The 26,131-nt window shown below is 35.5% G+C and overlaps 6 protein-coding genes across 6 annotated transcripts; 2 read left to right on the top strand and 4 right to left on the bottom strand.

The window, feature by feature from the left end:
* Positions 1 to 3,937: 3,937 nt before the first annotated feature.
* On the bottom strand, positions 3,938 to 8,356 carry LOC128855902 (uncharacterized). The gene is made up of 9 exons (XM_054091136.1): positions 7,823 to 8,356; positions 7,155 to 7,757; positions 6,745 to 7,086; positions 6,312 to 6,518; positions 6,112 to 6,250; positions 5,772 to 6,044; positions 5,491 to 5,695; positions 5,354 to 5,429; positions 3,938 to 5,285 (listed from the first exon to the last, which is right to left on the bottom strand). The coding sequence occupies exons 1-9, from the start codon at positions 8,069 to 8,071 to the stop codon at positions 4,317 to 4,319; spliced, it is 3,063 nt and encodes a 1,020-aa protein (XP_053947111.1). The 5' UTR covers positions 8,072 to 8,356; the 3' UTR covers positions 3,938 to 4,316.
* Positions 8,357 to 10,276: 1,920 nt separating this feature from the next.
* LOC128855903 (glutamyl-tRNA(Gln) amidotransferase subunit A, mitochondrial) lies at positions 10,277 to 13,367 on the top strand. The gene is made up of 4 exons (XM_054091137.1): positions 10,277 to 10,410; positions 10,468 to 10,715; positions 10,777 to 11,019; positions 12,305 to 13,367. Exons 1-4 carry the CDS (start codon positions 10,378 to 10,380, stop codon positions 13,308 to 13,310), a joined length of 1,530 nt encoding a protein of 509 aa, XP_053947112.1. The 5' UTR covers positions 10,277 to 10,377; the 3' UTR covers positions 13,311 to 13,367.
* LOC128855905 (NADH dehydrogenase [ubiquinone] 1 beta subcomplex subunit 11, mitochondrial) lies at positions 11,347 to 12,027 on the bottom strand. Its single transcript, XM_054091139.1, has one exon. It carries the CDS (start codon positions 11,920 to 11,922, stop codon positions 11,482 to 11,484), a length of 441 nt encoding a protein of 146 aa, XP_053947114.1. The 5' UTR covers positions 11,923 to 12,027; the 3' UTR covers positions 11,347 to 11,481.
* Positions 13,368 to 13,440: 73 nt separating the features above from the next.
* Positions 13,441 to 14,573, bottom strand: LOC128855904 (uncharacterized). The gene is made up of 4 exons (XM_054091138.1): positions 14,279 to 14,573; positions 13,945 to 14,194; positions 13,740 to 13,886; positions 13,441 to 13,671 (listed from the first exon to the last, which is right to left on the bottom strand). The coding sequence occupies exons 1-4, from the start codon at positions 14,411 to 14,413 to the stop codon at positions 13,604 to 13,606; spliced, it is 600 nt and encodes a 199-aa protein (XP_053947113.1). The 5' UTR covers positions 14,414 to 14,573; the 3' UTR covers positions 13,441 to 13,603.
* Positions 14,574 to 18,761: 4,188 nt separating this feature from the next.
* On the bottom strand, positions 18,762 to 19,876 carry LOC128855907 (guided entry of tail-anchored proteins factor 1). The gene is made up of 2 exons (XM_054091140.1): positions 19,652 to 19,876; positions 18,762 to 19,566 (listed from the first exon to the last, which is right to left on the bottom strand). Exons 1-2 carry the CDS (start codon positions 19,718 to 19,720, stop codon positions 19,102 to 19,104), a joined length of 534 nt encoding a protein of 177 aa, XP_053947115.1. The 5' UTR covers positions 19,721 to 19,876; the 3' UTR covers positions 18,762 to 19,101.
* A 295-nt stretch (positions 19,877 to 20,171) lies between these two features.
* On the top strand, positions 20,172 to 25,265 carry LOC128855908 (uncharacterized). The gene is made up of 5 exons (XM_054091141.1): positions 20,172 to 21,221; positions 21,364 to 22,200; positions 22,342 to 22,503; positions 24,416 to 24,577; positions 24,652 to 25,265. Exons 1-5 carry the CDS (start codon positions 20,241 to 20,243, stop codon positions 24,784 to 24,786), a joined length of 2,277 nt encoding a protein of 758 aa, XP_053947116.1. The 5' UTR covers positions 20,172 to 20,240; the 3' UTR covers positions 24,787 to 25,265.
* The last annotated feature ends 866 nt before the right edge of the window (positions 25,266 to 26,131 follow it).

Below are 26,131 nucleotides of genomic sequence, written 5' to 3' on the forward strand. Positions count from 1 at the left end.
TATGATTACATATAAATTGCGTTGTTGTTGTTGCAGCATAAATTTTCCCCATACATGTATGGAGACATGTTATAGTCCGGGAGCCAGGGGTCATTTTGACCTCATCATTTCATGCCGACTGATTTTAATACTGAAGGCGGACGCCATCCAATGGATGACGAAACCAACCGTCCGCTGGCGCTACTGGGTACGTGCGTGGGATGCTGCGTAACGTGTCAAAAAAAATTTTTAACAACTCATTTAATACCGGCTGAAATTTATTTGTGTATTGTTGACATTTAGTAGAATAAAAAAAAATAGTCAGCTGCGCCGTAGAGGGGGGAAATACGTCAGCTGAACTGGTGAACTTGTAAAAAAATTGAAAAGTAAAATTACTTTATCCGATTGAAATTTTTTTTACATAATTTTGGACACATGGAAATATAATAATGATGGTCAGCTGCGTTTATAGCGGTGGGAAGACCGTCAGCCGAAGCAAGAATGTATCGGCGGCGCGCGGAAATTTCAATGCTTCGGCTGACGGTCTTCCGGCATTAGCCGGTATTAAGTGAGTTGTTAAAAATTTTTTTTTTCGACACGTTACGCAGCATCCCACGCACGTACCCACTGCTACTCGACCAGCTGACGGTTGGTTTCGTCATCCATTGGATGGCGTCTGCCTTCAGTATTAAAATCAGTCGGCATGAAATGATGAGGTCAAAATGACCACTGGCTCCCGGACTAAAAATTATGTAAAAAAATTTCAATCGGCATAAAGTAGTTTTACTTTTCAATTTTTTTACAAGTTCACCAGTTCAGCTGATGTGTAACAAAAATGCTATTTTGATACACCACTTGTGGAGCCGCTGCTTTTTATTAGTCGTATCATCTTGGTTTGACTATAAGCAAACTTGTAGCAGCATAAACATTCCCCATATATATATGAGGAACGCTGCTGAAGTGACAGTCCTTGGCCGGATATTAATCCGGGTCGTTCCGGTAACGTATAACTGATTGTCATGGGAACGCAAACTATGTCGTCTATTTTCTTTCTTGCAATTTCTTTCAAGTTGATCATCGAGCGTTCTATGTCGTAGAGCACCCAGACTTTGGCCCTCACACAGGTAATGATAGACTGATTCTTTAGATTATTCTTGCTTGCAGCTTTCTGCCTCTATCGTTGTACAGCCACCCCATCTTCCTGGCATGGCCTCCCAAAGGGCCCGTGGCCGGTTATAGTTGACGTAATTCAGAATAAGCCTGCTCGTGGTTTTCTTAACAACTCGTCAGTTCTGGATTTGTTGAAATTGGGCCAAATTTGGGGGAAGTTGCAGTTTTTACTGGATAAATTTTCGCTTGTAGGAATTTGTAAGTGAGAAAAACAGAAAAAATTTGCGAATAGCGTAAAAGTTCTAAATTTTAATACAAATTGTGATTAAACTGGAGAATGTAAGTAAAATTATTTATGATAAAATTTATAGTTTATTCGAAGTCATATGTATATAGGAATCGCCCAATGATGAAAGGTATGAGTATGCACATCTGAACTGAATTTTCATTCTCCTGGAAAAGCCAACAACGAAAATAACAGTTGCGCTTCGATTGGCAGAAGTAGAGCTTCACGGTCTATGGCAGCATCGCAACGACAACGCTGAATTGAGTTTGTTCCAGTGAAAGTATTCTCAAAATCATTGGCGTTAAATATATTTTATGTGGCAATGAAACGAAAATAAATAGAGTTCAGTTCCAGGTGGTGTGAAAGTACGTGTAGCGTCCAAAACGTGACAGCCGGTGCTACGTTACCGGAATTACTCAGGTTTTTCCCGACCAAGGGCTGGTGCCCCTGCGAACTAGCCCTGTCTAGTGAACAGTATACCACCCAAAATGTGCAGCATTCGACCTCTAATTCCTCTTACCAATCATAAAGCACTGGGGAGGCTCAATAATGGCGTAAGGCTGCTTTTCGTGCAACGGTGTCGAACCAATTCATCGTATTGAAAGTAATATGGATGCGGTCAAGTACGTTCAGATACTTCGAAATGTAAAACTACCTTATGAGAAGAGTAGAATTTGCCGCTGATTTGGAATTTTCAACAAGGCTATGATTCGAAGCACACTCTATTTTGGCGTTTGGCCGAGCTCCTCCTCCTTGCATCTTGATGTTTTTTCACAAAGCTTTTAAGCCGATTCCGAACGGCAAATGGTTTTTTGTGAGGCAGAAATACACTCGGACGGTTGCCTTTGCCTGCTGAGGGGAGATCACTATTAGATTTAGATTCGTTGGAGGTTTCCACATGACCTAATACTAAACCCTGTCGGTGTAATGTAGATTACCGGTCATCTTCGTCTACCTCATCTAACGGTAGGCCCAGGAAACTTGCTGTTTCGACAGGTTGGGTCCAGAGGGAGAGGGGTGTTAGATGAGTGGAATGGGTGGGGCATGTGCTACAGTATCCACAACGTAATTGTGTCAAGGTAAAGCGGGAGCTGGAGTTTTTCATTTGCTGTGGGTGGTGGTTGGACTCCGATTACGACATTCGGGGGCCGGCAGCTTAAGAAGGTGGTAAGTGTCTCCCGTTGAATGTCGTTAATTCTATGTCTAGTTCAAGAGTAGTCGATTTATTTTGCCTGTCTACGTATACAATACCTCATACAGACTCAGTTCCCTTATTAAGTGGTTATATACAGTTAGAAGGCCGAAAAATATGAATTTTCCAGATTTTTTTCTGAGAAAACGTTTAGATTGATTAATGTACAATTTGTACTCATATTATGTTAGCTTTTAATTGTATTTTAAGACTTAGTATTCGTAAAAATATTTATTTTGAAGGGAGCTACAGCTGATCTCCGGGAGCTCCTCTCAAAAAAGACGTTTTGCGGTGACCACTATATCTCTGAACTGAATCCTCTGAAATTAAAAAATGTGCTTGTAGCGTGGTACAAATAACAGAAGTGAAACTTTCAAGGCAGACAAAAAAAGAGGGAGAGACTCGAGAGAGAATGAGAGAGACCCGAGAGAGAATGAGAGAGAGAGCGAGAGAAAAAATATTTATCTAAATAAATTGACAACATTTGCAGAGAATACAAATAGACAAAATTTACAAAAAACGAAGAAGGGTCGACCGGTGTAAGTAAACGCGGGACACAAACCGTGGCAACAACGCGCACTACTCCGAGCGTTTATCACCAGCACAAACGCAGCGATTTCAGTAACGCAGCGACAGCACAAATTACCGCAAGGCAATACCGATAAATCCGACGCCGAAATGGATAGCACTTTATAGTACGCACAAGCACTAGATAGGAAACGGAAATAAGCGCCAAAAAGTAGGCACGAAAAAAAAACGCCAAAAAATTGGGACCAAAAAACGACCCTAATAGTAGGCACCAAGGAAATATAACGCCAAAAAGTAGGCACCGAAAAATATATTTCCTACAAGTTCCACATTAGAAATTAGCAACCACAAGGAAAAACTCAGGAAAAATAGCCTTAAGTGTAGCTAAGATATATGTATATAAGGTATAGCTCTCTCTCTCCTTTTCCTCTACGTTATATCTTTTTTCTCTCTCGCGGAACGAAAATACCCAAAACGTTGCATGGCCTTGAAATTTTAATCTCCATTCTCGTTCGTCCATCGACGCCACTTCAAAAACCAAACAGATTTCGTTAAAGTATTTAACATTACTAGTTATTAATCGAAGGAATAAGCAAAATAAGTTTTTTTGACAAAATGGTGTGCCTATGTGCCTTTCTTCTGGCTGCAAATGACCGAGATGCTTCAAACTTCTCCGCGCTCTAGCGCTGCATTCAAGGAGAAGGTGCATTGGACCGCTATTAGAAAACATTTTTTTAGAAATTGGTATTTCATGCACAGAGACCCGATTGGTAGTTACGCACCAACCCCTTCGGCTACGGTATAACTCTTAAACGTATGCATTTTTTATAACTATGCTCATGTTCAACTCATTTTATTTATTACATAATTATCATATTTTAAATTGTACCGTTCGCTTACATTCCGAAATGTACACGAAATAGAATAGTTCGATATCGCTAGATATAAATATTATACATACAAACATATGAATATTTCTCAATACAGTAATCAAATTTCAGAGATTAAACGAATTCTTTCAAATTTCAAACATTGTTGCATGTCATAACGCCACAAAGTATCTCTTTGTCTGACTCAAGTGCTTGCTGCTTCCATTTTTGCTTCATACAAACATATGTACATATATTTCAATATGAATTGATACTAAGTTTTAATGCAGTTAATGAGCGTTCTAAAAGTAAAAATATTAAAATTAAACTAAACTGAAAAAAGTCTTCCTATTTAAAATCCATTTCGACAGCGTGTAAATATAGCGTCGATGATCATTTGGAACCACTCGGTGGAATATTCGGAATAGTCAGCAGTGTGGAATAACTTAACTTTGGCGTCCGTCGTTAGGGTTGAGCACAAGTAGTAGTTGATTACAGTTTCGGTTAATTCTGCATGGTAGTTTCGCAATGCCCACTCGAGTACATTTAAGCAATTCGTGTCATCCAATAACCCGATCAGCATTTGTTGTAAGAATAGCTCCATTTCATTTATAATGTACACGCGTGCCATCTCAAAAGCTTCAAGTATTGCATGATAATTATGCGCATTTGGTATGTTGTATCTCAATTTTTGCGACCGACGCACTATCAAGTTGAGAAAGTAACGCAAACCGCTTACAGAGCAGGTGCGCAAATGTATCTCACCCTCGTTGCGTTCCCTGAAATCACTATTCAACATTGTGTTGAATACCTCGCTGGTATTACACAGCAAGTCCTTATTAAATTCGACAATTTGCTCCACATCGCCAGTTGCAGAAATGAGTGCATCCTCGCCAGCATTTGACTTGCTGTGTTTTGTGTGCACTACAAAACGCATATCACAATTTTCATGCAGCGGACTGGTTTTGTCATCAACAAATTCCTCATAGCGCTCACTTGCGCGCATAGCCTCATTGATGCGAGGCACTGATATGCCGAGTGTATACTTCGACATGGCGGTTAAAGCATCCACTGCTTCTGCTGTGAACTCATCACGCTTACCACTCAAAATAATTTGTAGCAGCAAACTAAGCGCATTCCCGTCGTTTAGGAACTGATACAGTAAGCGTTGACTTTTAATTATATACGCGACAGTGATTGCGGCACGCTTTTGGGCATCCTCATCATCACCACGCAGAAAGCGTGCTAGTTCGGCCTTACCATAGTTGGATTCACCAACGCAAGTTAGGGTAACCAAAAAACCAAATCCATCTTTGTTCATCTATAATGCGAAATTGTGCATTGCAATAAAAAATTCGCGGAAAAATCAGCAATGAAAATGCAACAAACCTCTTCACTTTTCGTCAACTGATACAACTGGTGCGCTATGCCACTGCGAATAACCTGTGCAAAGAACTGACTCTCCCTGCGAAAAACACATAATTTAATGAGGCCCTTATGGACACATGAGTTCTTGCACAACTTACTGCAATATATTTGTTAAGGAGCTGCCGAAATTATTGTTAGCGCCAAACACATTGATGGCCTTTATCAGCGTGTACATAGTTTCGGGCTTGCCCAACTCGCCGCGCTTGTTCACCAGCAAGGTAACGCGGAAGAGTAAATTTTCCAGGTGATCCAGCGTACTGCGTGGCATACTGCCCAGTTGTGGTAGTTTTTGATACGGCACATCTGCATAAAAATTGTGATTTATTTATTCTTATAATTTATTTATTTTACCCGTGCAGATGCATTGGTCAAATCATACCTTGACTCTGTTCCTCATCTTCTTCTTTATCAAGCATATTATCTTCAATTGTTTCGTTCGTTTGACAGGCAATGTCCAGCAGTCTCATTATCTCCGAATTATCGGCAGTGTTATTGTTGTTGACACTCTGGCTAATCGGAAGATTAACGTCTTCAACAGCAACGACATTGGCTGGTGTTGCCTCATTGTCTGTTGTTGCTTCGGCGGGTGTCTCCTCGTCATCCTCTTCATCACTACAAACGGGCGAATACGTTTCGTCATCGGAAGCATCATCTCAAAAATACAAAAACAGAGTATAGAGTCACAAAATGGTACTTCAATCATTAATGAAGGCTCTCACCTTCTAATTTAAACACATTGTTGCCAACTGGCGACATGCCGCGAGAGCTGCAAGGGCTGGAGGGTGTGTTATATGAACGCGGCGAACTGCTGGGAGACTCGCAGTCAATGAGGAAAGCCCGATCCTGCACCTTAATCACCTACAAGCCATAGATGTTACAATCTCATTTTTAAAGTGTGAAATACGTGGGAACAAACTACCTTGTTTTTGGATTCTACATAAGCATCCTTCGGTAGCTTACGCTTCTTTGAGCTTTGTTGTTTCTCTTCACGCTTTTTCTTGTGGTACTCATCATCGCTGGTGAGAAAAGTGTCGAGTTCACCTATAATAACTGGCACCAGACCTTCTCTGAGCATTAAGTCCATGCTCATATTATCATATTGAAAGTTGTTCAGCAAATATAAAATCTGGAAAAATAGCACATGCGTACATATGTATACAAATATGTGCACTTAAATTTTCTTTGTGATATATTTTGTAATTCTAAATTACAAATCATTAATAATTCAATCAATAATGAGCCAGTGCTAGCCCTGAAGTATCAAGACATTTGCTACAACCAACAATAACCAAGTCGTAAACCATAATTTTAACTACGCATTAACAATACATTCATAACTAGCTCCTCATTACCTGAGATTTTTCCGTATTTGAATGCGAATCACGCACCATTGCAATCAATTTTCGCAAGGCGCCTGAGCGTCGTATCTTGGCGCGATTACACGCGTCCGGCGAGAGCATACAAATAATGTGAATGCAATGACGTTTTTCACTTTCTGTTAGAGGTCTTGCCATATTTTCCGTAACAAGGAGTTCACAAGCCGCCACTACTGCATCAGCAGAGCTGAGCATGTGAAAGGCATCTAGTTGCTTTGAGAAGTTTGAAATGATTTTCAAAGCAACTCCGCGTTGTGGATTTTCTTCCGTAATAAAAAAGGTAATTGGTGCGAAAGTGCAGCCACTGCTGCTTAGCGCCTAAAAGTTTAAATGAATATTAGTTATAAAGTATTTTCTGCTTCTTTCTATTAGCATTTGCTTCTTGCCTTCCAACCAGATGGCCCAATCGGTAGTTCCGCCAACACTAGTAAGCATTTAAATATTTCACCAGCCAGTTCTAAGGCAGCACGTTCTTCTGGCATAGCGTAGTCGCCCAAAGCGCGCGGATGATTCTTTAACATTTCATGATCGAATATATCACTACGTACACCTTCCAGGTTGCGTGCTACTTCTTCAAAATATTTTTCACGATGTTGACTGTTTTTTAGGCCCGCTGCAGGAGGGCTGCAACTTCCATTTTTCAAAAGTTCTTCTTGCGTGGGGGGGTGTGCATCTGCTTTCATAACAGCTGTTAAAATTCGTATCATCATAACGAAACCATTTGCCGCGAGAAAGTGTTGCACAAATTGCTCACTCGGCAGCAGAAATCTGCATGCCCGAAAGCCCATAAGGCGCGTATTCACATCGCTGGTTTCGGTAATGATTTGGCAGACGGCCTGAGCAATGGCAGGACAGTGTGCGGCAAGTAATTGGCTGGCAGAGCCTTTAGCAAGATTTCCCAACAATCGACAAGCGCGACACTGTATGATAGGATTAGGAATTGACTTCAAAATGGTGGTGAGTGGAGAAGCCACCTTGCAAAGCAGCGCCTGGAATTAGAAAATGAAGAAATTATCGAAGTTCAGCTTTTGTTTTTATGAACATTTATACTCACCTCTTTGCAGCTGTCTTCATCAGTGCAGCAGTTTCCAAGTATACTCAAGGCTACCTCCAGAATTTTTTCATGTGGTTTGTTGAGGAAGCGCACCATTGGTGGTACGCCACCAGCTACCCGGAAAAGTACAATGCCTCCATGGTCCTTCACCACGTCTGTTCGTAACTTCACAAGCCCCTTGATTACCACACTCTTGTCCGTAGAAGTTTTAAGCACGGTCAAGATGTTTTCAACTAGTTCCCGATTCATTTATTTGTTAATCGAATTATCCGTTTGTTATATATTAAGTTTGCTTTTAATACATGACAAAATTACATGCTGCAAAATTCGATTGTCAAAGGCGTCAACAGAGAAAAAAGAAAAGAAAACAAGAAATGGTCAAGAGAGCAAGTCGAAAAGCAAGCATAAATGCTGAGAGTTAGAGAACGTTCTCTAGTTGATCAGCTGTTTGCACTGCTTTGTAATGCACAGTTTTTCGAATTATTCTGTTGTTTATTTGCAATTCAAATGACCCGTTAATGTTAGTTTCTAACAATTTTTTCTTTCATTTAAGTTTGTTCATCTTTAACCATTTATTGAATTCTTGTCAGCAGCTATACTTTTATTTTTACGTTCTTTCTCGCTCTCTCCTTTAACATAAATCAAAACATCAATCAATGACCAGCATATAGTATCGGGTGTTTTTTAAGAGCCTAAGAAGTTTAATAATAAAAACTTAAAATAATAATAAAAATTTAATATTGTTGAAAAGAATTTTTTTATTATATCTGGTAGATAATTTCATGGAATTTATTTTTTAAATATCATATCCGGCATATTAGATTTAGTTTAGATTTGTGGGGGTTGGACAAGTTCAAGCACTCAGTCACTATACCATTGTACTACATATCCGGCATATGTCCGCCGCGGCTACGAGTTAAGTGGTACATTCGATCAATCCAATAAATCGATTGTTAAGAGCGCTGTATGGCAAGCTGCGCCGTCTTTTTGAAACTAAATGTCGTCTATGCTTAGCTGATTAAATTTTAAAATCAAAAATTCAATTTTTCGAAACAAAAACTCAATCAGCATGGCTCGATAGCGCTCGCTATTCACTGTAACAGAAACTTCTTTCACATTTCGAAAGGAATAGGGGCCGCTGATGCCGCCTGTTCTCTATGAACAACGCAAACAGAGTTTTTTTGTTTTTCAAAGTAAATTTCCACAATTTGGAAGCTTTGTTCTGGCATTAATGAGTTACCAAATCTTACTGAACCGAAATATAAATGCAATTTGCCATTCTCAGCTGCCAACCCCTAGTTATCGATATAGATAGTTTTCATGCTGCTAAAAAACACCCGATAGTACTTTATATATCTTTATAATCATTGCTAAATCATTTATTTACAAGCTTAATAAAGGGTATTTCAAAAAGGACGCTGAGATGTCAGTAGTGAGTAATTCCTAGACGGATAGATTTACAATTTTATGCGATAGAACAACGCATTAAATTTATTGAAACTTATTATGAAAACTTATTAAGAACAAAACATTTCCAAATTGTTGATTTTTTGGTGAAAACAATCATCCGATTGAGGAATCGATTCAAAGGTTGGTGAAAAAAATTAAAAAAAAAAACTGATTCTGCTGAGGTTTGAAAAAGTACTGGCAGACCGAAAACTGGGCGTTCTGTTGAGAATATTGCTGCTGTGGTGTAAAGTGTTACTGAACAACTTTCTATATCGATAACTCGACGTTCTGAACAATTTGGCATCATGTTTTTATTTTAAAACAACATCTGGCACTGACACTTTCGCTTTTTTATGCACCTTTTTGGCTTTTTTTCTGCAAATTTTTTATGTTGAGAACCGCTTTTAGCTAATACCATTACAAATTTTAAATAATTATTCCACTGAAAATTGAAAAATGAATTAAAGGGCATGAATGTTCTTGGCTACAATTCAATTTTTTGTTTCGCATTTAATCTTAAATAAAATACGTGGTATGGTTACAATTAATTTATTTAACAGTTGAAACTCGTAATAAAGTAATTTTCGTAAAAATTAAAAAAAATTAATATTTGATTTTATTAGTGCAAATTGTTAGTCAATGTTAATGTTAATGTTTGTTTACATAGTTAGCATAAAATGTTAATGTAAACGTTCTCTGTAGTTAGCGTTTGTGTTAGTTTCGTGTCTTTACTTTTTTCTCTTTCGCTCTCTGCCTGCCAATCTGCTGTCAAAAACTGTAAAAATAGTAGAAACACACCGATTGAAAATTTATTTTAAACATTAAATAACTATAATTATTAGTAACTTTGTTTAGATTGAGATAATTTTGCTTACTTTCCCCCTTTTATTTTAATGACGCAATGAAATTTGAGCAACAAATGGTCAACATTTTGTTGATAGAAAGTGTGATGTTGCTGGAATTGTCGCTGCAAACGAGAAGCTAATCGTAATGAAATCAACGTTGCTGTTAACGTTACCTCATGAAAATAAACATTGCTACCGCTCGAAGCTCGAACACACCTGCATTTGTTTTGCTGTGAATATTAGACAAAATATTGAAAAGTTATGAAGCGGCATCTCCAATTGAGCATAAAACAAGTAAGTTTGAATTAAAAGTTTGTGATTATTCATATTTAGATACATTAACTCTTTAAGCTCTCGACATGCTACGCGGAAGGAAGTATTTCGCCAGGTTTGGTCGTCGACCACTCGTTGGATGATGCTGTGAAATTGAAGCATTTGAATGCTTTTATACGTTTGTCACCCGAAAAATCCTTACATCAAGCAAAAGAGTCCAACTATCGTTATGAGAACAAAAAACCACTCGGAATACTTGACGGTGTTCCTATTGCGATAAAGGATAACTTTTGTACAAAAGACCTAAACACGACATGTGCATCTAAGTAAGTCTCTTTCTTTTTCATATAAAGTGAAAGTAAATAAATTAATACTTTTAAATATCAGAATGCTGGCAAATTTTGTTCCTCCATTTAATGGAACTGTGTGCGAACGGCTGTTAACCGCAGGAGCGGTGTTAATAGGTAAAACGAATATGGACCAATTCGCTATGGGCTCTGGAACGGTGGATTCTATTTTCGGACCAACAAAAAATGTATGGAGCCGAGATTTGAGCGATGGAAAGTGGCATATAACTGGTGGAAGCTCAGGTGGATCTGCGACGGCCGTAGCTGCAGGAATTTGCTATGCGTAAGTGCTAGATGAAATAAAACCATATTTTCTCATATAACTGCCTTGCAAATGCTTCAAAGTTTACAAATATCTAAGAAAATCGTATCTAATCCGGAAATTCAAAATAATACATTTTCATGCTATTTTCTTAATGTCGCAATTTTGCAAAAATGTCACGCAACACTGGTCATCCAACTGTTCATTTGTTATCACCCGACGCCACTGCTTTGTTTTCGTAAACACAACCTAAAAACGCTCGCACTACATTTTAATATCATTTACTTCTTTTAAGCCACTTTTATGCAGAAAAACATATTTTAATATTTCGATTTGAAAAACACTCCCTTCGATATTGCGATTTCCTTTTATTTCTGCAACAGTGCTGTAGCATCTACCCAATTCATTACATAACATAGCACAAAAGTGGCATTTCGCTTAAACTAAAGAATTAGTTTAGATAAAAATTTCAATTATATAAATTTAAATGATTATTTCTACGTCGCCAAGATCTTCATCCGATGGCAGGTTAATTGAGGCGGGATCCACATAGTTGGGGTTCACTAGATCAACTCCAGCGTTTTCACGACGACGCAATTCAAGATATGCTTCACGTTGTGCCCAGTCGCGCAACATAGGATCTGGTGAATATGACCATAGAAATGTGCCCCAAACCAAACAAAGTGTGACGGCCGTGAAAAAGCTCAAATTTGTTGCGGTACGGTCGTTCGCCTTATCCTTATAGTCAAAACCATAGCTCACCCAATTCTTTGGGTTTGGGTTGGCAAAATCCTCCTTAGTTGTCGGTGTGGCGACGGCAGCAGTGTCATCTTTCTTTTGTGACGTTTTGATGGAGCGCGATAGACGCAGGGTAACGCTGCGCTGCAATATATTGCGATTGGCCAAACGAAATAGAGCCGACATTTTTTAAAGCGGAAAATTACGTGAAAATGTCGAGAATTGGTCTATTTTGCTATTTTACACTCGACTTGTGACAGACGCGGCAGCAAGTGTAGCAGCGAAAAATGCGTTTTGACACTTTCATAAATGTCAAATATACTTGGAATTGCCAACTACTGATAAAGATGATTGCCAACTGTGACATAAATTTAGCATTTAAGCTAACGGTAATTATTTAGGTAATATCAAAACTATTGCTGGTATAGAAATAAATTTTCTAAAATTATTTACTATTGCTGCGCTTTACCATTGAAAAATTCTGCATGCATAAGCAGAATATTTTAAAAGATTAACAAATTACATTGCGCAATGATTTGAATTAAGTTTGTTTGGATTATCTTTCTAGCGCTATCGGATCAGATACTGGTGGTTCTACACGTAACCCTGCATCATATTGTGGTGTTGTTGGCTTAAAGCCCACGTATGGACTCGTATCACGTCATGGTCTTATCCCTCTGGTTAATTCCATGGACGTACCAGGCATTTTTACACGTAGTGTTAGTGATTGCGTGGACGTACTTAACGCAATCGCTGGCCCAGATGCTAAAGACTCCACCACATTGAGGAAACCTTTTCGAAACATAAACATACCACACTTTGGAGATATTGATCTTCGCAATATACGGATTGGTATACCAAAAGAATATCATTGCGAGGGGCTCTCCGAGGAGGTTTTAGAAACATGGATGAAAGTGGCCGACTTATTGGAAGATGGTGGGGCACATGTGCAGCAAGTTTCACTGCCAAATACGGCGGCAAGTATCTTCGTTTACTCCATATTGAATCAGTGTGAGGTGGCGAGCAATATGGCACGTTACGATGGCATTGAATATGGACATCGCGCTGACAATGAAAGCAGCACGGAAGAATTATATGCAAAAACTCGTGCTGAAGGTTTCAATACGGTAGTGAAGACACGCATACTAACTGGAAACTATTTTCTACTGCGTAAAAACTATCAGAAATATTTCGAAAAAGCACTGCGAGTTCGAAGACTAATATCTGATGACTTTAAACGTGTATTTGAAACGCCGCAAGACGGCGAAAATGTAGTGGATGTGTTGCTCACCCCCACCACACTAACTGATGCTCCATTGTATAGCGATTTTGTGTCGCTAAGTAATCGTGATCAGTGCGCAGTGCAAGACTTCTGCACACAACCTGCTAATATGGCAGGCGTACCAGCAATTTCCATACCAATACGCCTTTCACAACGTGGACTACCAATCGGCTTGCAATTGATGAGTCGGTCACTAAATGAGGAAATGTTGCTACGCGTGGCTAGTTGGATAGAATCGCAGGTGGAATTCGATGCCTTAGCTAATGAACAAATTTATGCAGCACGCAGTTAAAAATAATTACAAAGTTACTCAGCGCCGTTATTGGAGTTATAGTTTAAATTTTATTGTTTTTATTAATGTTAATGAAGCAGACTTGATTGAAGCATAAAGTACACTGCTGAATAAGAAATAATGTAAAATGTAAATTCAAACTTAATTTTTATTTTCTAACGTTGGTTATCAAAAACGTGTATGCATTAATGTAAATTTTGTGACAATTTAATCAAATACTATACTAAAGCAAAGTTATTGTTAGACGTCTGGTAATAAATCATTTAAGTATTCTCAATTCGTTTTGGAAAAATTTATGGCATTGTATTAGCTTTGGTTTGTTTTTGTACCCGTCTTTGTATAGTATGCGAATGCGATGAAACTAAAAATATTGTTATTTATATTATTTACTTGTTTTTGGTAGTTAAATTAGTTAATTAAATTACCAACCTTTATGGAGCTTTCTCAATTGGTGCGCATATTTTGCATGTATTGTGCGATTTAAGCGAAACGTGCCAGACGCTCCATAACCGGTTATTTGCCGGAATTTTCCTGTGGCAATGCCCAAGGCAATGTAACGGGATACAGGTTTTCCGACTTAAAATAAAATAAACTTGCACATCTTTTTCACCCCTGAGTTATCATCACAACTTACACCTCAAAGGATGGCATGAATGTTCTTCCTTTAGTGCCTTCCTAATTGTATACAATGAGACTCCGCTCCGTTTTTTGAAGGTATGTGCAAATATGTACTTGTCAACCAATTTATGCAGCTTCAACTTATATTTCGGTACGTTTAGGTCATATAAATCAGCAGAGTTATCAAACGAAATTTCTTCTTGCCACTGATTTAAAGTAATCGTGGGAAAATGAGCCTCCAACAACGAACTTTGGATTGTTTCCAGCTAAAGGAGAATTTGAGCATTAAATTATTATCATCAAAACTTTAGTTTAATATAATAGTTTAAGTTTACAACGCTGTTGCTTACCGGCTGCATTTGTCGCTTATGGTTAGGCGTAGAATGTGCTACAGTTCTTTGTTCTGGACTAAACAAAGCACTTTGCACTTGGCTGGGACGAGGTGAAGTTTGGCATACATCACGATCACGTAGCTTATGTACCATTTTAGTCGGATTTAAATTTAATTACACTGGTTACAATTAACAAAAAATCAAAATTAAATACAAATTGAAAGGAGTTTACCAAAAACAAAAGACAATATAATTTTAAAACGAGCTAATCATCACACTTTAAGTGTAGTCTAAGTGAAAACTAAAAATAATTGACGTAAATTTCCGTTAGAAAGCACCGTTGGTTGCATATTACGCCTAGGCAAGATGTCGATAATACAGAAGGTGGCCAACAGGTGTATTTAACACCTTGAGTGCCATGTAAGTCCAGGTTGGTCTCACAGTGCGAAGAGACTTTCAGGCCTCGTGGTGACACTTGGTCTCACGGTATAATGTGGCTTGTGCTGATGCAGCTGCTTCATAGAGGCTATTAGTAGTAGTGTATTCACGCCATACTAGAGCCATTGCATTGTTTATGCTGCTTGGCCTATGTGTATGAGACCAATGTGGCATCATATGGCCTATTCAAAAAGTGATTAAAATTAACGGATCTTTTTACTCGTGTAGGTTTTATTTATATTTGTAGGGAGAAATAATAGCTTTTGGATACAGTTTTTGATTAAAATAAACGTATTAGTTACAGTCAAACTCATATACCTAAATATTTTTACATCAATTCATTAAGAAAAAAGTAAAAAAATAAACTCACTTCAAGTACTTTAACATTTTTACATCAATTTATTGAATTTTGTGTTATTTTATGGCAGTAAAAGAAACATTGAAGACAATAGTATTTTTCACATGCTACGCATTTGTTTTCGGTGTTTTCCTGGTAGCCTGTTCTCTACCCGACTCTTCAGTTATTCTTTTGTAGCATATTATACATCGACGGCGCTTTGATCGACCGAGATCTTCCAATCTATGAGCTTTTGGTTCTGGTACGTCCAATTCATGATCCTTTTCGAATAAACTTTCAACAATTTTTTCCTTGAATTCCGTTATTGATAATTTTTCATTGTTTACTTCTTTATAAGCCACAAAAGCATTCACTAAAGCCGTTCTTGTTATTAGTTCTATGGCAAGTTTCCTATACTATTTCAAAGAACGGCGAAGACAGGTGTTGTAAGATTTCATTTGGTCAGATATATCTATGTAGGATTTGCATTTGTTATATTCAACTACTTTTTTGACGTGATAACGTCTTATAATTCGATTTAACAGGCTGCACGCACGAAAAAATGTGTCGTTACTTTGCTCATTAGTGTTACCTTGCACATTTGTCGTTACCTTGCTCATTGCCGTTACCTTGAATGAACTGCAAGCGAAAGCGCGGAACGAACGACAAAGCAAACGAACGGCAACGTTCGACATCTTGCTCTCTCCTACTTAAGTGAGCGTATATATATATGTACATATATAAATTCACGTATTTGTATTTGCATATGCCTTCTTATTGATTATTATTAATTTGATTCACTTGAAGAATTTAAAATAAAACCAAGTTTGTTAATAATACCTGTTGTTTTAATGTTATTATTATTTTTTGACGTGATAACGTCTTATAATTCTATGTAGCCGGCTGCACGCACCAAAAAATGCGTCGTTATCTTGCTCATGTTTGCTTGAACAGCAAATTATGTTATGTTATGATATGTTATGTTATGTTATGTTATGTTATGTTATGTTATGTTATGTTAAAGTATATTATGTTATGTTAATGTTAACTCATTCTCTATATCCATACAAAATATCTATCAAACAAATAAAATTAAAATTTTCTTTTGAAAAATGCAATCATTCAATCAGTATTTTCTTATGACGTTATCACGTTAAACTATCGTCAGTAAACCGACTTTACAGACAACCTCTTTTTTTGGTTTCAATACTTCTCGTTGACTTTGTTTTACTTTTATCATTTCTTCCCCATTTTCTATTAATGGTGAAAGCTTATGTAACCTATTTTCTGTCAGATCCTCATTATTGTTGAAATGCAGCATTTTCAGAAATAATGGAAAACGATTTCTTGGCATTATGCTGGGCAAGTAATTCTGATAAATCGACTTTTTCTGCCAATATGATTGCAATGAAGGATATGGGCACAACCCCATCCAGATGATTATACCGATAAGTTTTTCAATTTCATTACGATTAGTTGGTGTCCATTTTTGAAAACGGGATTTCGGCAAAGAGTTTTTCTGGGTGCATTGAGAAGCATAGCGATTTGTTTCCAGTACCTAAACACGAACAATTTTAGATATTGAATATATCTACCTGCTTCCAATGGCGACAACTTACAATTAGGTCCAATATATCGTTATTTACAAACAATTTGAAGAAGTCCACTGGCTCTTTATTGAACATATCGTATAGCTTACTTTGAAAGCCAGAAGACTCTTCGGTGAAAGAAAAAGTTTTAAATTTGTTTCCATCTGCAGGATACCAATCAAAGGTACTCCTTTCTGTGAGATCTGTTTGCTATATTTTCAGATAAATTTACTTCTTCATTTTCTTCTTCGGAATCGGAAACTTGCAAATTTTTAATAACACTCGAAAACGTTTGATCAATAGCGTGCATTTCGCGTCTTGAAGATGATGGTTCATCCTCAGGATTTACTTCTGCTCTTTTTTTACGAGGAGGTGGTTCGTTATATTCACTACAGTCGGAATCACTTGAGCTTGGTTGATATTCATCCGATGCATCATTATTAGCAAACTGCAAAGAAGAATGTGTGGTGACACGTTGGTCTCATGTGGCACAGAAGTTCTAACGGTCAATCTCCTGGCCCTGTGAGACCAACGCGTCACCATAAACAAAAAGTACCGCTATTTATCGAATATTACATATATTTTAAGAAAAATCGGATATTCAGAATTGTTGAACAATATTCTATTGTATTATGTAAAAAAAAAATCGTGGCCGGACGAACCCCATTTTTTTGTTGTATGGTGGCACTCAATGTGTTAATGTAAGCTTAAAGAAAAATCACTAGCCTTCAATTAGGCTCAAGCGTAGTGCGAGCACGTTGTTGTTTTTTTTTGAAGTGAAAACTTCTTTAGAATCGTTGGGAGTGATTTGAGAAAAAGTGAAACGAAAAAAGCGACACTCTTGGCTACGAATATTACATATACACGTAGCGACGAACTAAATAACTTTTAGGCCAGCGCCGACAGCATGGCGCGATAGCCGAGCGGCTAGCAATGTGAGCTTCCGATCCAAAATCCTTGGTTCGAATCACAAGAAAAAAATTTTTTTTATACAGGTATTTTATTTTTTTATTTTATGATATGTTTATGAGGAGCTTTTTTTCATGGCAGAAATACACTCGGTGTTTTGCCATTGCCTGCTGAGGGGTGAGCGCTATTAGAAAAATAGTTTTCCTTAATTTTGGTGTTTTCACCGAGATTCGAACTGACGTTCTCTCTGTGAATTCTGAATAGTAGTCACGCACCAACCCATTCGGCTACGGCGTTTGTTTAATTTTACTGATGCAAAAATGAGGAAAAATATATGAATAAAGTTTGCTTACTGTTTACACATTTTCCAAAGGTGACGGAGAACCAAAAAAAAGTCGATTTTCAAACAAATACGAGTGCATATGTGTAATTGTGTTAGAGTTTCGGTCACGCCCCAGCAAAACCTGCGTGCATATGTGTTTGTAACATTCAAAAAAATGTAATTGTGTTAGAGTTTCGGTCACGCAGGTTTTGCTGGGGACGCTCATAATAGCAACCGCGTGTGTATTTTTATATTCGTAAATATTTTCATTTTTAAATATTTACCGCAATTATGCCGAAAAATAATGCAGAAAAGTGTCGTGAATATCGACAGAAAAAAAAATCAATAAATAGCATCACGGAATTCATTCACGAAAATTTAATAAAGTATACACCAGAAGTATCGCGGATACTTAGAAAAGATTACAATAAAGTTCCAATGATTTTAAGTGGCGATTTTAACGTAAATTTTGCATTGGACACAGCGGTTCCTTTAATTGACGTTCTCAATACAACATTCAATTTAAAAATGTGTAACAATCGCACTGAATCGACAACACGATCAAAAACAACCATTGACGCGGTATTTCAAAGACATGTTGACAACATCGAAACCAAAGCATTTGTATCATATTTTAGCTATCATAAGCCACTCGTATCATTTGTTGAAATTGAAAACATTGAGGATGAATAATAATAAAATGAAGAAAATAAAATATGAACTTTATAGCAATATTATAATGAACCTATAATTATCTTGCTCCTAATGCTGCTTTCGTCTTATTCTCTCTCAGTTTGTTTTACGGAAGGTTTCACTTCTATCGCGTCTAACCGTTAGATTGGTGTTTTTTTTATTTTGTATGAAACTGCTCCGCAAAAGTTCAATCGACTTACAAAGAAATAATAAAAAATAGCACTCGTTTTTTTCTCGACAAAACTTTACATCAATGTATTTTATTTGAAAACATCATCTAAAATGCTGTAAACTATTTCACAATAAATAAGTTTATACAATTTAAATAATTGAAAATGTATGAAATGCTTTATGTATTTGTTTGGCAGTACAGAGCACTTCGTTTCAGTTATAGGGAGGTGTAGCCATGAATTTCATGACAACCTTCTTTTTGCACCCTAATAAAGCTAATAACACTTCCAATACAGTCATATTACAACAAACACTCGATCCTCCCTTACGTACTGCGCTACCGCCACCACCATTCCCATTGTCATTGCCAAAACAAATACAATCACTTTCCTTTGAGAGCGTTGACAATCAATCGAAATGCGCTGTTGCAGGATAGTACCCAGAACGGCACAGATATCGCATTTGGAACACCTGTTGGAAAACTCAACAGCGCACCAATTGGTTCAAAGCTTATGTTTTCATGAAATATAATAACAGGTGTATATCGATTGCGTAAAGTTATTATGAAAAGTACCAATGAGATAATACCCTTTAGCAGGTAACTAACAAAAAGTTCGACGGATGCACCTTTGAGACGTTGCATGTTACCCTCACTGCGGAGCTTCGATTGTATGGTCTTAAGCTCGTTTTCCGCACGCATCAATTTTACTGTGTAGGTATAGTGGCTTGTTGCTGCGGAAGACCGTCGCACGCGCTCCACTCTTTCGCGGGCTTCTTTTAGTTCTTGCTGCAGCTCATCGCTGGAGGCGGAGCCGTAAACACAGCGAAATATTTTGGACAATTGTAACTGCAGCACAGAAAGGAAAGTTTAAGTGATAAATTAGTTTGTTACCACATGTGTCTTAAGTAAGCACCTGCTTTTAGCCACTCACCAGTTTGATGAGATCACCTACAATAGCCAACAGTAGGCAAAGCGTCGCGATAGTTATGAAAAGGAACATTTTGAATATAAATAGTTTCGTATGCAATGGACAGACAGAGTTTAAGGCCAGGTGGGTAAAATCCCGTTGTACTATATTTTATTTTTATTTAAAAATTTTATTTATTCCTTTGTCTGCTTATTTTCTGTTTTGGTCACCGACATTAATAGCGGGTTGCCATACCGCTAAAAGCGATACAGCATTGGATTTTATTAAATGCATGGCAATATTACGAGAAACCCCGATCTAATAAAAAGTAATATGGAGATTAAAGCAAAAGCATTAACAACAAGAAAATATGTATTGTTTTTATATATTATAATTTTACTCTGCGAATAATGTTTATATTTCTCTGTTTATATCACAGGCTTGCTAGATTGTGCACATTAATAAATTTAATTAATTTTGTCGCGTTATTTTTAGCCATTTACAACACTATGTGTGGCCTTTGTTTTGTGCCTTCTCCCTTACTTTTGTGCAAAATTAGAAAACCACAACAAAAACAGTAACAGAAAATAGGGAATTTTTCGTTTGTTGAAAAATGACTGACCAGGGGCGTACGGCTCACGTAAATTTACCAAAAAGATTTGAATTCGTACCGTCTTCAATTGCGCGCGGATCTTTGCGCGGTTTGAAGCGATGTCCAGGTTGTGGTCAATTGAATGGTGTGCGTAGTTCTATCTGTCGCAATGAAGACTGTAAGTTGAGAAAAGATGCGCTGCGTCTGCATATACCTTTAGATCCTATACGCTTAGAGAGTTTGGATAAACGCAAAACACTGTATTCTCTGCGTAGTAAAGAAAAAAATGCACAGCCACGTAATTTTGTGCTATCAACAGCCGCATGCGGAAGCGATTCGACAACATTCGAATGCTACAGTTGTTGTCCTAGCGGCATCAACAATTCAGCACTTTGCAAACACATTTTAGCCTGCAATACCACAAATGTAGATTCGTTGCCACAAGCAGAAATATTTCCCATTTCTCGCGATGTGCTTTGGAACTTAAACGGCTTGGATGAAGAGCACAAGAAACGGCTGTGGAGCATCTACCAACAAGAAGAAAATAGTGTGCCCGCTGTGCAACGTATTTCCAGCTCATTGTTTGTGGTCAGGTGTGATGAGTCGAAAGTGTTTCCTGCTGGACGGCTACATGTTACAGCTGTAAGCAACGGCATCTCTACACGAAAGGGCATATATTCTTGCTCCTGCAAAAAGCTCAAAATCATAGTCGAGCCAGACAATTCAGTCGTGATGCAAGAAGAAGTGTGTGACCATATTTTGTTAGTCTTAGCGGCAGTGCTAAGTAACCGAAAAGGTAAAACGGCATATGGGAACTTCGCAAGCGCACTTAAATCCTACTGGATGCCAACTAGTATTGAGACACCAATTGTAGACTCAACGCAGGAGGATGCACTGTTCGGTTTAAGCATAGACATTGGTGGCAACTTCGACATGGAAAGAAGTGATAGTCGACAAGTGGACGATATTTTTATTTACAATAATGATTTTATGTCTGATGGAGTGAGTAGACTTGTGATAAAATTATTGAATAAATTATTTCACTTTATCAATGTAAATAATTTCGATACCTTCTGAGTAATGCTTTTTTCATACCTACTACGTTTTGCTTCAAATACTTATTTCTTAAATATCTTTTCCACAGAATATTCCCGACTTCGAAGATATTATCCTCAACTACCCACTCAACTCTGTGGAAAATTTGCAAAGCCAAAATATTTCGGATAATTGCATGCCCACAAATGCAGCCACAAACCCAAATGATATATTACATCCTGGTGATCCGAATCTCGGTTTAAGTTTCGCCATTACGGCAGAGGATGTAGAGGACATACAACTGCACAATGCACCCTCCATCAATGGAGTTAAAGCGGTGCAATCGAATTTGGCCAGCAACTTAACGACAGCACACCTGGAGCTTAGCGATTGCAAAATCGAGCTAATGGATCAGTTCGAACTTACCGATCAAATTGACCTATCGACAACTGACGATATCACTCTACAGCAAGAGCAAACATGGCTTGGCAATGGTATAAGCATCCTTGAAGCGCCAGTATTAAATAGCACAGCCTCTACTATTGGCTGCAATGAAGTGTCACCCGTTTTGGAAACGCCAAGCACCACACCGCACACAGCTTATTATGATAGTAATTCGTTGCTGAAAACAAACCAAGTGGTTGAAGCACCACCAATTGAGTTACCAACAATAGCCATGGTGAAGAAATATCCGGTGAAAGCATCTGAGCTGGTAAATGAAGTAAATACGCGCAAATTTCCGCCACTACCAGCAAAGAGATCGCTAATTATTAATGGAAAATTGGAGTCGGAGGAGAAACAAACGAATGTTGGAAGCCAAACAAATGATATTGAAGAACCATCGCTTGCCTTTTCTGCTTGGTTGGATTATGTGATTGAAGTGATCAACGAAAGTGTCGGTACTGTAGAAGAAAGAAATGTGGAACACACTTTTCATGTACATGAGGTGGGACTTTGCTGCTTGGCTTATTTTTTTATGGGTTTAAAATTATTATATTATTAGTATTTTTCATTTGTAAATTTGCGCCATGTTCTACACATGCATTAAATTCAAAAATCGTCTATAGCATTTCTTGTTGTTTTACAGGAAATATTTGCGCATTTTAGCAAACGCTTCAGTACCGGTATTAAGCTGCGTACACCTAACAGTACAACGGTTGTAAAAGCGGGGAAATACAAAGGGCTCTTCAAATATGTTTGGTATTTCTCCAATGCAACAACGATTCGACGAATTTTCACAACAAAAAATGTAAAAATAATTTAATGAGCTTTTTGCATTAATCAAATTTTATTATTTAAATGATTCATTTTTTTGTTTAAATATTAATTTGTTTTTTGGTTAAATAATTAATTTTTTTTGTTTATATAATTTATTATTTTTTTATAAATAATTCATTTTTATTGTTTAAATAATAAATTTTTTTAATATAATTTTTTTTAAATAATTAGTTTTTTTGCTTAAATAATTAATTTTTTTTGTTTGAATAATTCATTTTTGTGTTTAAATCAGTAAGTTTTTTTGTTAAAATAGTTGTTTTTGTGTAAATAATTGATTTTTTTTGTTTATATAACTAAAAAAAAAAAAAAAAAATAAATAATTGGCGCGTACACTTCTGTTAGGTGTTTGGCCGAGCTCCTCCTCCTATTTGTGGTGTGCGTCTTGATGTTGTTCCACAAATGGAGGGACCTACAGTTTCAAGCCGACTCCGAACGGCAGATATTTTTATGAGGAGCTTTTTCATGGCAGAAATACACTCGGAGGTTTGCCATTGCCTGCCGAGGGGCGACCGCTATTAGAAAAATGTTTTTATTAATTTTGCTTTCACCGAGACTCGAACCAACGACCTCTGTGAATTCCGAATGGTAATCACGCACCAACCCATTCGGCTACGGCGGCCGCCGTACGGTTTATATAACTATTTTTGTTTAAATAATTAATTTTTATATTTAAATAATTCATTTCTTTTGTTTAAATAATTTTTTTTTTTGGTTTAAATAATTACTTTGTTTTTGTTTGAATAATTAATTTTTGTTTTTAAATCAGTAAGTGTTTTTGTTTAAATAATTGTTCTTGTTTGAATAATTTTTTGTTAAGTAATTAATATATTTTGTTTAAATAATTAATTTGTTTAAATAATTTTTTTTTAATAATTATTTTTTTTTTTGGTTTAAATAATTAATATTTCTGTTTAAATAAATCCTTTTTTTGTTTTAATAATTAATTTATTTTTGGTTTAATAATTAATTTTTTTTGTTTAAATAATTAATTTTTGTTTGTTTATATAATTTATTATTTTTATTTAAATAATTAATTATTTTTTTTTGAATAATTTATATTTTTTATTTAAATAACTAATTTTTTCGTTTATATATTATAATTTATTTTTTGTTGTTAAGTAATTATTTTTTTTGTTTAAATAAGTAACTTTTGTTTGTTTATATAATTTATTATTTTTGTTTAAATAATTATTTTGTTTTTGTTTGAATAATTTATATTTTTTGTTATTAAGTAATTAATTTGTTTGTTGAATTAATTAATTTTTTTAAAATAATTTTTTTTGTTTAAATAAGAATTTTTTTTAAATAATTTTTTTCTTTGAATAATTTATTTTTTTATTTAAATACTATAATTTTTTTATTTAAATATTATAATTAATTTATTATTTCAATATTTTAATACATTTTTTTGTTTAAATAATTAATTTACTTTGTTCATATAATTTATTTTTTGTTGTTAAGTAATTAATGTTTTTGTTTAAATAATAAATTTTTTTTGTTTAAATAAATAATTTTTGTAATTATTAAATAATACATTTGTTTTTAATTTTCTTCAAATAATTAATTTTTTTTTATATAATTTATTAGTTATTGTTTTAATAATACATTTTTGTTTGTTTAAATAATGAATTTTTGTGTTTCAAATGAATTTTTGTGTTTAAATTAAAATTTTTTTTTGTTTGAATAATTATTTTTTTTTTTTTTAATAATTAATTTGTTTTAAATAATGCATTTTTTTTTAGTTTGAATTAATTTTTTTTAAATAATTATTTTTTTTAAATAATTAATTTCTTTTTTAAATAATTTTTTTTTTTTTTAATAATTATTTTTTTTTTTAATAATTATTTTTTTTTAAATAATTAATTTTTTTTTGTGTATACCAGATCTCACTCGACACCGAACGTATTTTTGAATACAATTCCGATGGTATATTTGTGCCCTATGTAAGACAACCAATTATGCCCGCTCCGAAAGGAAAGCACAAGCGTGTGTATCCCAAGCTCTCACTGTATAAGACGCATATTTGGCTCGAAAGCGGTAGCAGTGTAAGTTTTTTCACTCGTCTTTATTTATAAGCTCATTATGCATGAAATCAAATACATTTTTTGTTTCATTATAGGAATATAAAAATAATTTCAAAATTGAATGGTTACCTGGTGCCTTTCCAAAGAGCCATCATGGCATGTTGAAACTTGAGTTTTCAGTAGTTGTGCAGGACCCGCACGAAATGCAAAGAGCAATTGAAGGAAAATAAAACATATACATACATACATATATACATACATACATGTAAATAATATGCCATCTGCAACTAAATTGGACTCGAAAGCCAAATTATGTAAAAATGCCGATGTGATAATTCTCTGTTTTCAAAAGTGTCAAAAGTGCCATGTCTTAAAAAATAGTTAAGTTAAACGATTTAATGGCCACCATGACATGAAATGAAAATAGTTAAGTTAAACGATTTTGTGGCTTCAAAAATAACAACTAAATACGTTCCCACAAAGTTCGTGTAAAAAGAGAATTAGGTGAAAACAATATTAAAAAATTGTTTAGAGTTCACTTAAGAATTTATTGTGTGCTTACACATTTTAATTTATTAAATATATTATAAGAAATAAATTATTAAACGGCGAGAGCAAAATCTACCGAGTCTCGAGACTTTTCCTGAGATTAATTTAAACGCTTCGTGTACATGTTTCGAGAAATCTCACTCTATTTGGATTAGATTAAGAAAGCTTCATAAAATATTGAAAATCGTGTTAAAAGAAAAAAATTCGTTGTATTTAAGCACCATCTGTACTACTAAGTAATATTATTATAATAGGAATATAATTCTAAATTAATATATAAACGACAAATAAATTTTCGGAACCTTTAAGAAAGTTATAACTTTTTAATTATGTTGTTGAAATTCAATATAATCCTCCAATGAATATAAGAATCATTTTATTTTTATTTTTTTATTTATTATTTTTTTATTTATTATTGTATTTTTTTATTTATTATTTTTTTATTTATTAGTTTTTTATTTATTATTTTTTTAGTTAATAGTTTTTTATTTATTATTTTTTTATTTAATATTTTTTATTTATTATTATTTTATAAATTTTAATTTATTATTTGTTTTAATATATATTTTTTTATTTTGCTTATTATTTTATTTACTATTTTTTATTTAATATTTTTTTATTTATTATTATTTTATTTATTTCTTTTTAATTTATTATTATATTTTTATTTATTTTATTTTTTTATTTTTTGTTATTTTTATTTTTGGTTTGGTTTGGTTGGTTGGTTGGTTTAAGGGTGACCCCGCATCGGAGTGCCACATAGACCGCTAGTTGGGTCCGTTGTGTTGCCCTAGAGCTCATTATTTTAAATGATTTCCCCACCTAACCGAGATTTTTATTGTAGATTTTGGTCAAAGATATTAATTCGTTTCGAGAATTTGATGAGCGATTCGATTTTCAGGTCCGAGAGTACTGAAAGATTGCCAATTTTTGGAGAGCCTAGAAGAGCGAGTCGACTTCTGGCTAGACCGGGACAACTGCACAGCAAATGTCTGCTCGATACTTCCTCATCTTCGTCCTCGCAGT

This window comes from Anastrepha ludens, chromosome 2 (genome assembly GCF_028408465.1).
Source record: "Anastrepha ludens isolate Willacy chromosome 2, idAnaLude1.1, whole genome shotgun sequence".
Taxonomy (NCBI): Eukaryota; Metazoa; Arthropoda; class Insecta; order Diptera; family Tephritidae; genus Anastrepha; species Anastrepha ludens.

Bases quoted from the DNA above. Each gene is read 5' to 3' on its own strand.
- LOC128855902 (XM_054091136.1), bottom strand. From the start codon at position 8,071: ATGAATCGGGAACTAGTTGAAAACATCTTGACCGTGCTTAAAACTTCT. The intron at 7,087-7,154 runs GCAAGAAGCAAA...TTAAACTTTTAG, and splicing joins TTGGGCCATCTGGTTGGAAG to GCGCTAAGCAGCAGTGGCTG. The intron at 5,430-5,490 runs GTAAGTTGTGCA...TGTTTTTCGCAG, and splicing joins TCCTTAACAAATATATTGCA to GGAGAGTCAGTTCTTTGCAC.
- LOC128855903 (XM_054091137.1), top strand. From the start codon at position 10,378: ATGAAGCGGCATCTCCAATTGAGCATAAAACAA. The intron at 10,716-10,776 runs GTAAGTCTCTTT...TTTAAATATCAG, and splicing joins AACACGACATGTGCATCTAA to AATGCTGGCAAATTTTGTTC. The intron at 11,020-12,304 runs GTAAGTGCTAGA...TTATCTTTCTAG, and splicing joins GCTGCAGGAATTTGCTATGC to CGCTATCGGATCAGATACTG.
- LOC128855905 (XM_054091139.1), bottom strand. From the start codon at position 11,922: ATGTCGGCTCTATTTCGTTTGGCCAATCGCAATATATTGCAGCGCAGC.
- LOC128855904 (XM_054091138.1), bottom strand. From the start codon at position 14,413: ATGGTACATAAGCTACGTGATCGTGATGTATGCCAAACTTCACCTCGT. The intron at 14,195-14,278 runs GTAAGCAACAGC...ATTCTCCTTTAG, and splicing joins ATAAGCGACAAATGCAGCCG to CTGGAAACAATCCAAAGTTC. The intron at 13,887-13,944 runs GTAAGTTGTGAT...TTTTATTTTAAG, and splicing joins TTCATGCCATCCTTTGAGGT to TCGGAAAACCTGTATCCCGT.
- LOC128855907 (XM_054091140.1), bottom strand. From the start codon at position 19,720: ATGTTCCTTTTCATAACTATCGCGACGCTTTGCCTACTGTTGGCTATT. The intron at 19,567-19,651 runs GTGAGTGGCTAA...TCTGTGCTGCAG, and splicing joins TAGGTGATCTCATCAAACTG to TTACAATTGTCCAAAATATT.
- LOC128855908 (XM_054091141.1), top strand. From the start codon at position 20,241: ATGACTGACCAGGGGCGTACGGCTCACGTAAATTTACCAAAAAGATTT. The intron at 21,222-21,363 runs GTGAGTAGACTT...TCTTTTCCACAG, and splicing joins ATGATTTTATGTCTGATGGA to AATATTCCCGACTTCGAAGA. The intron at 22,201-22,341 runs GTGGGACTTTGC...GTTGTTTTACAG, and splicing joins ACACTTTTCATGTACATGAG to GAAATATTTGCGCATTTTAG.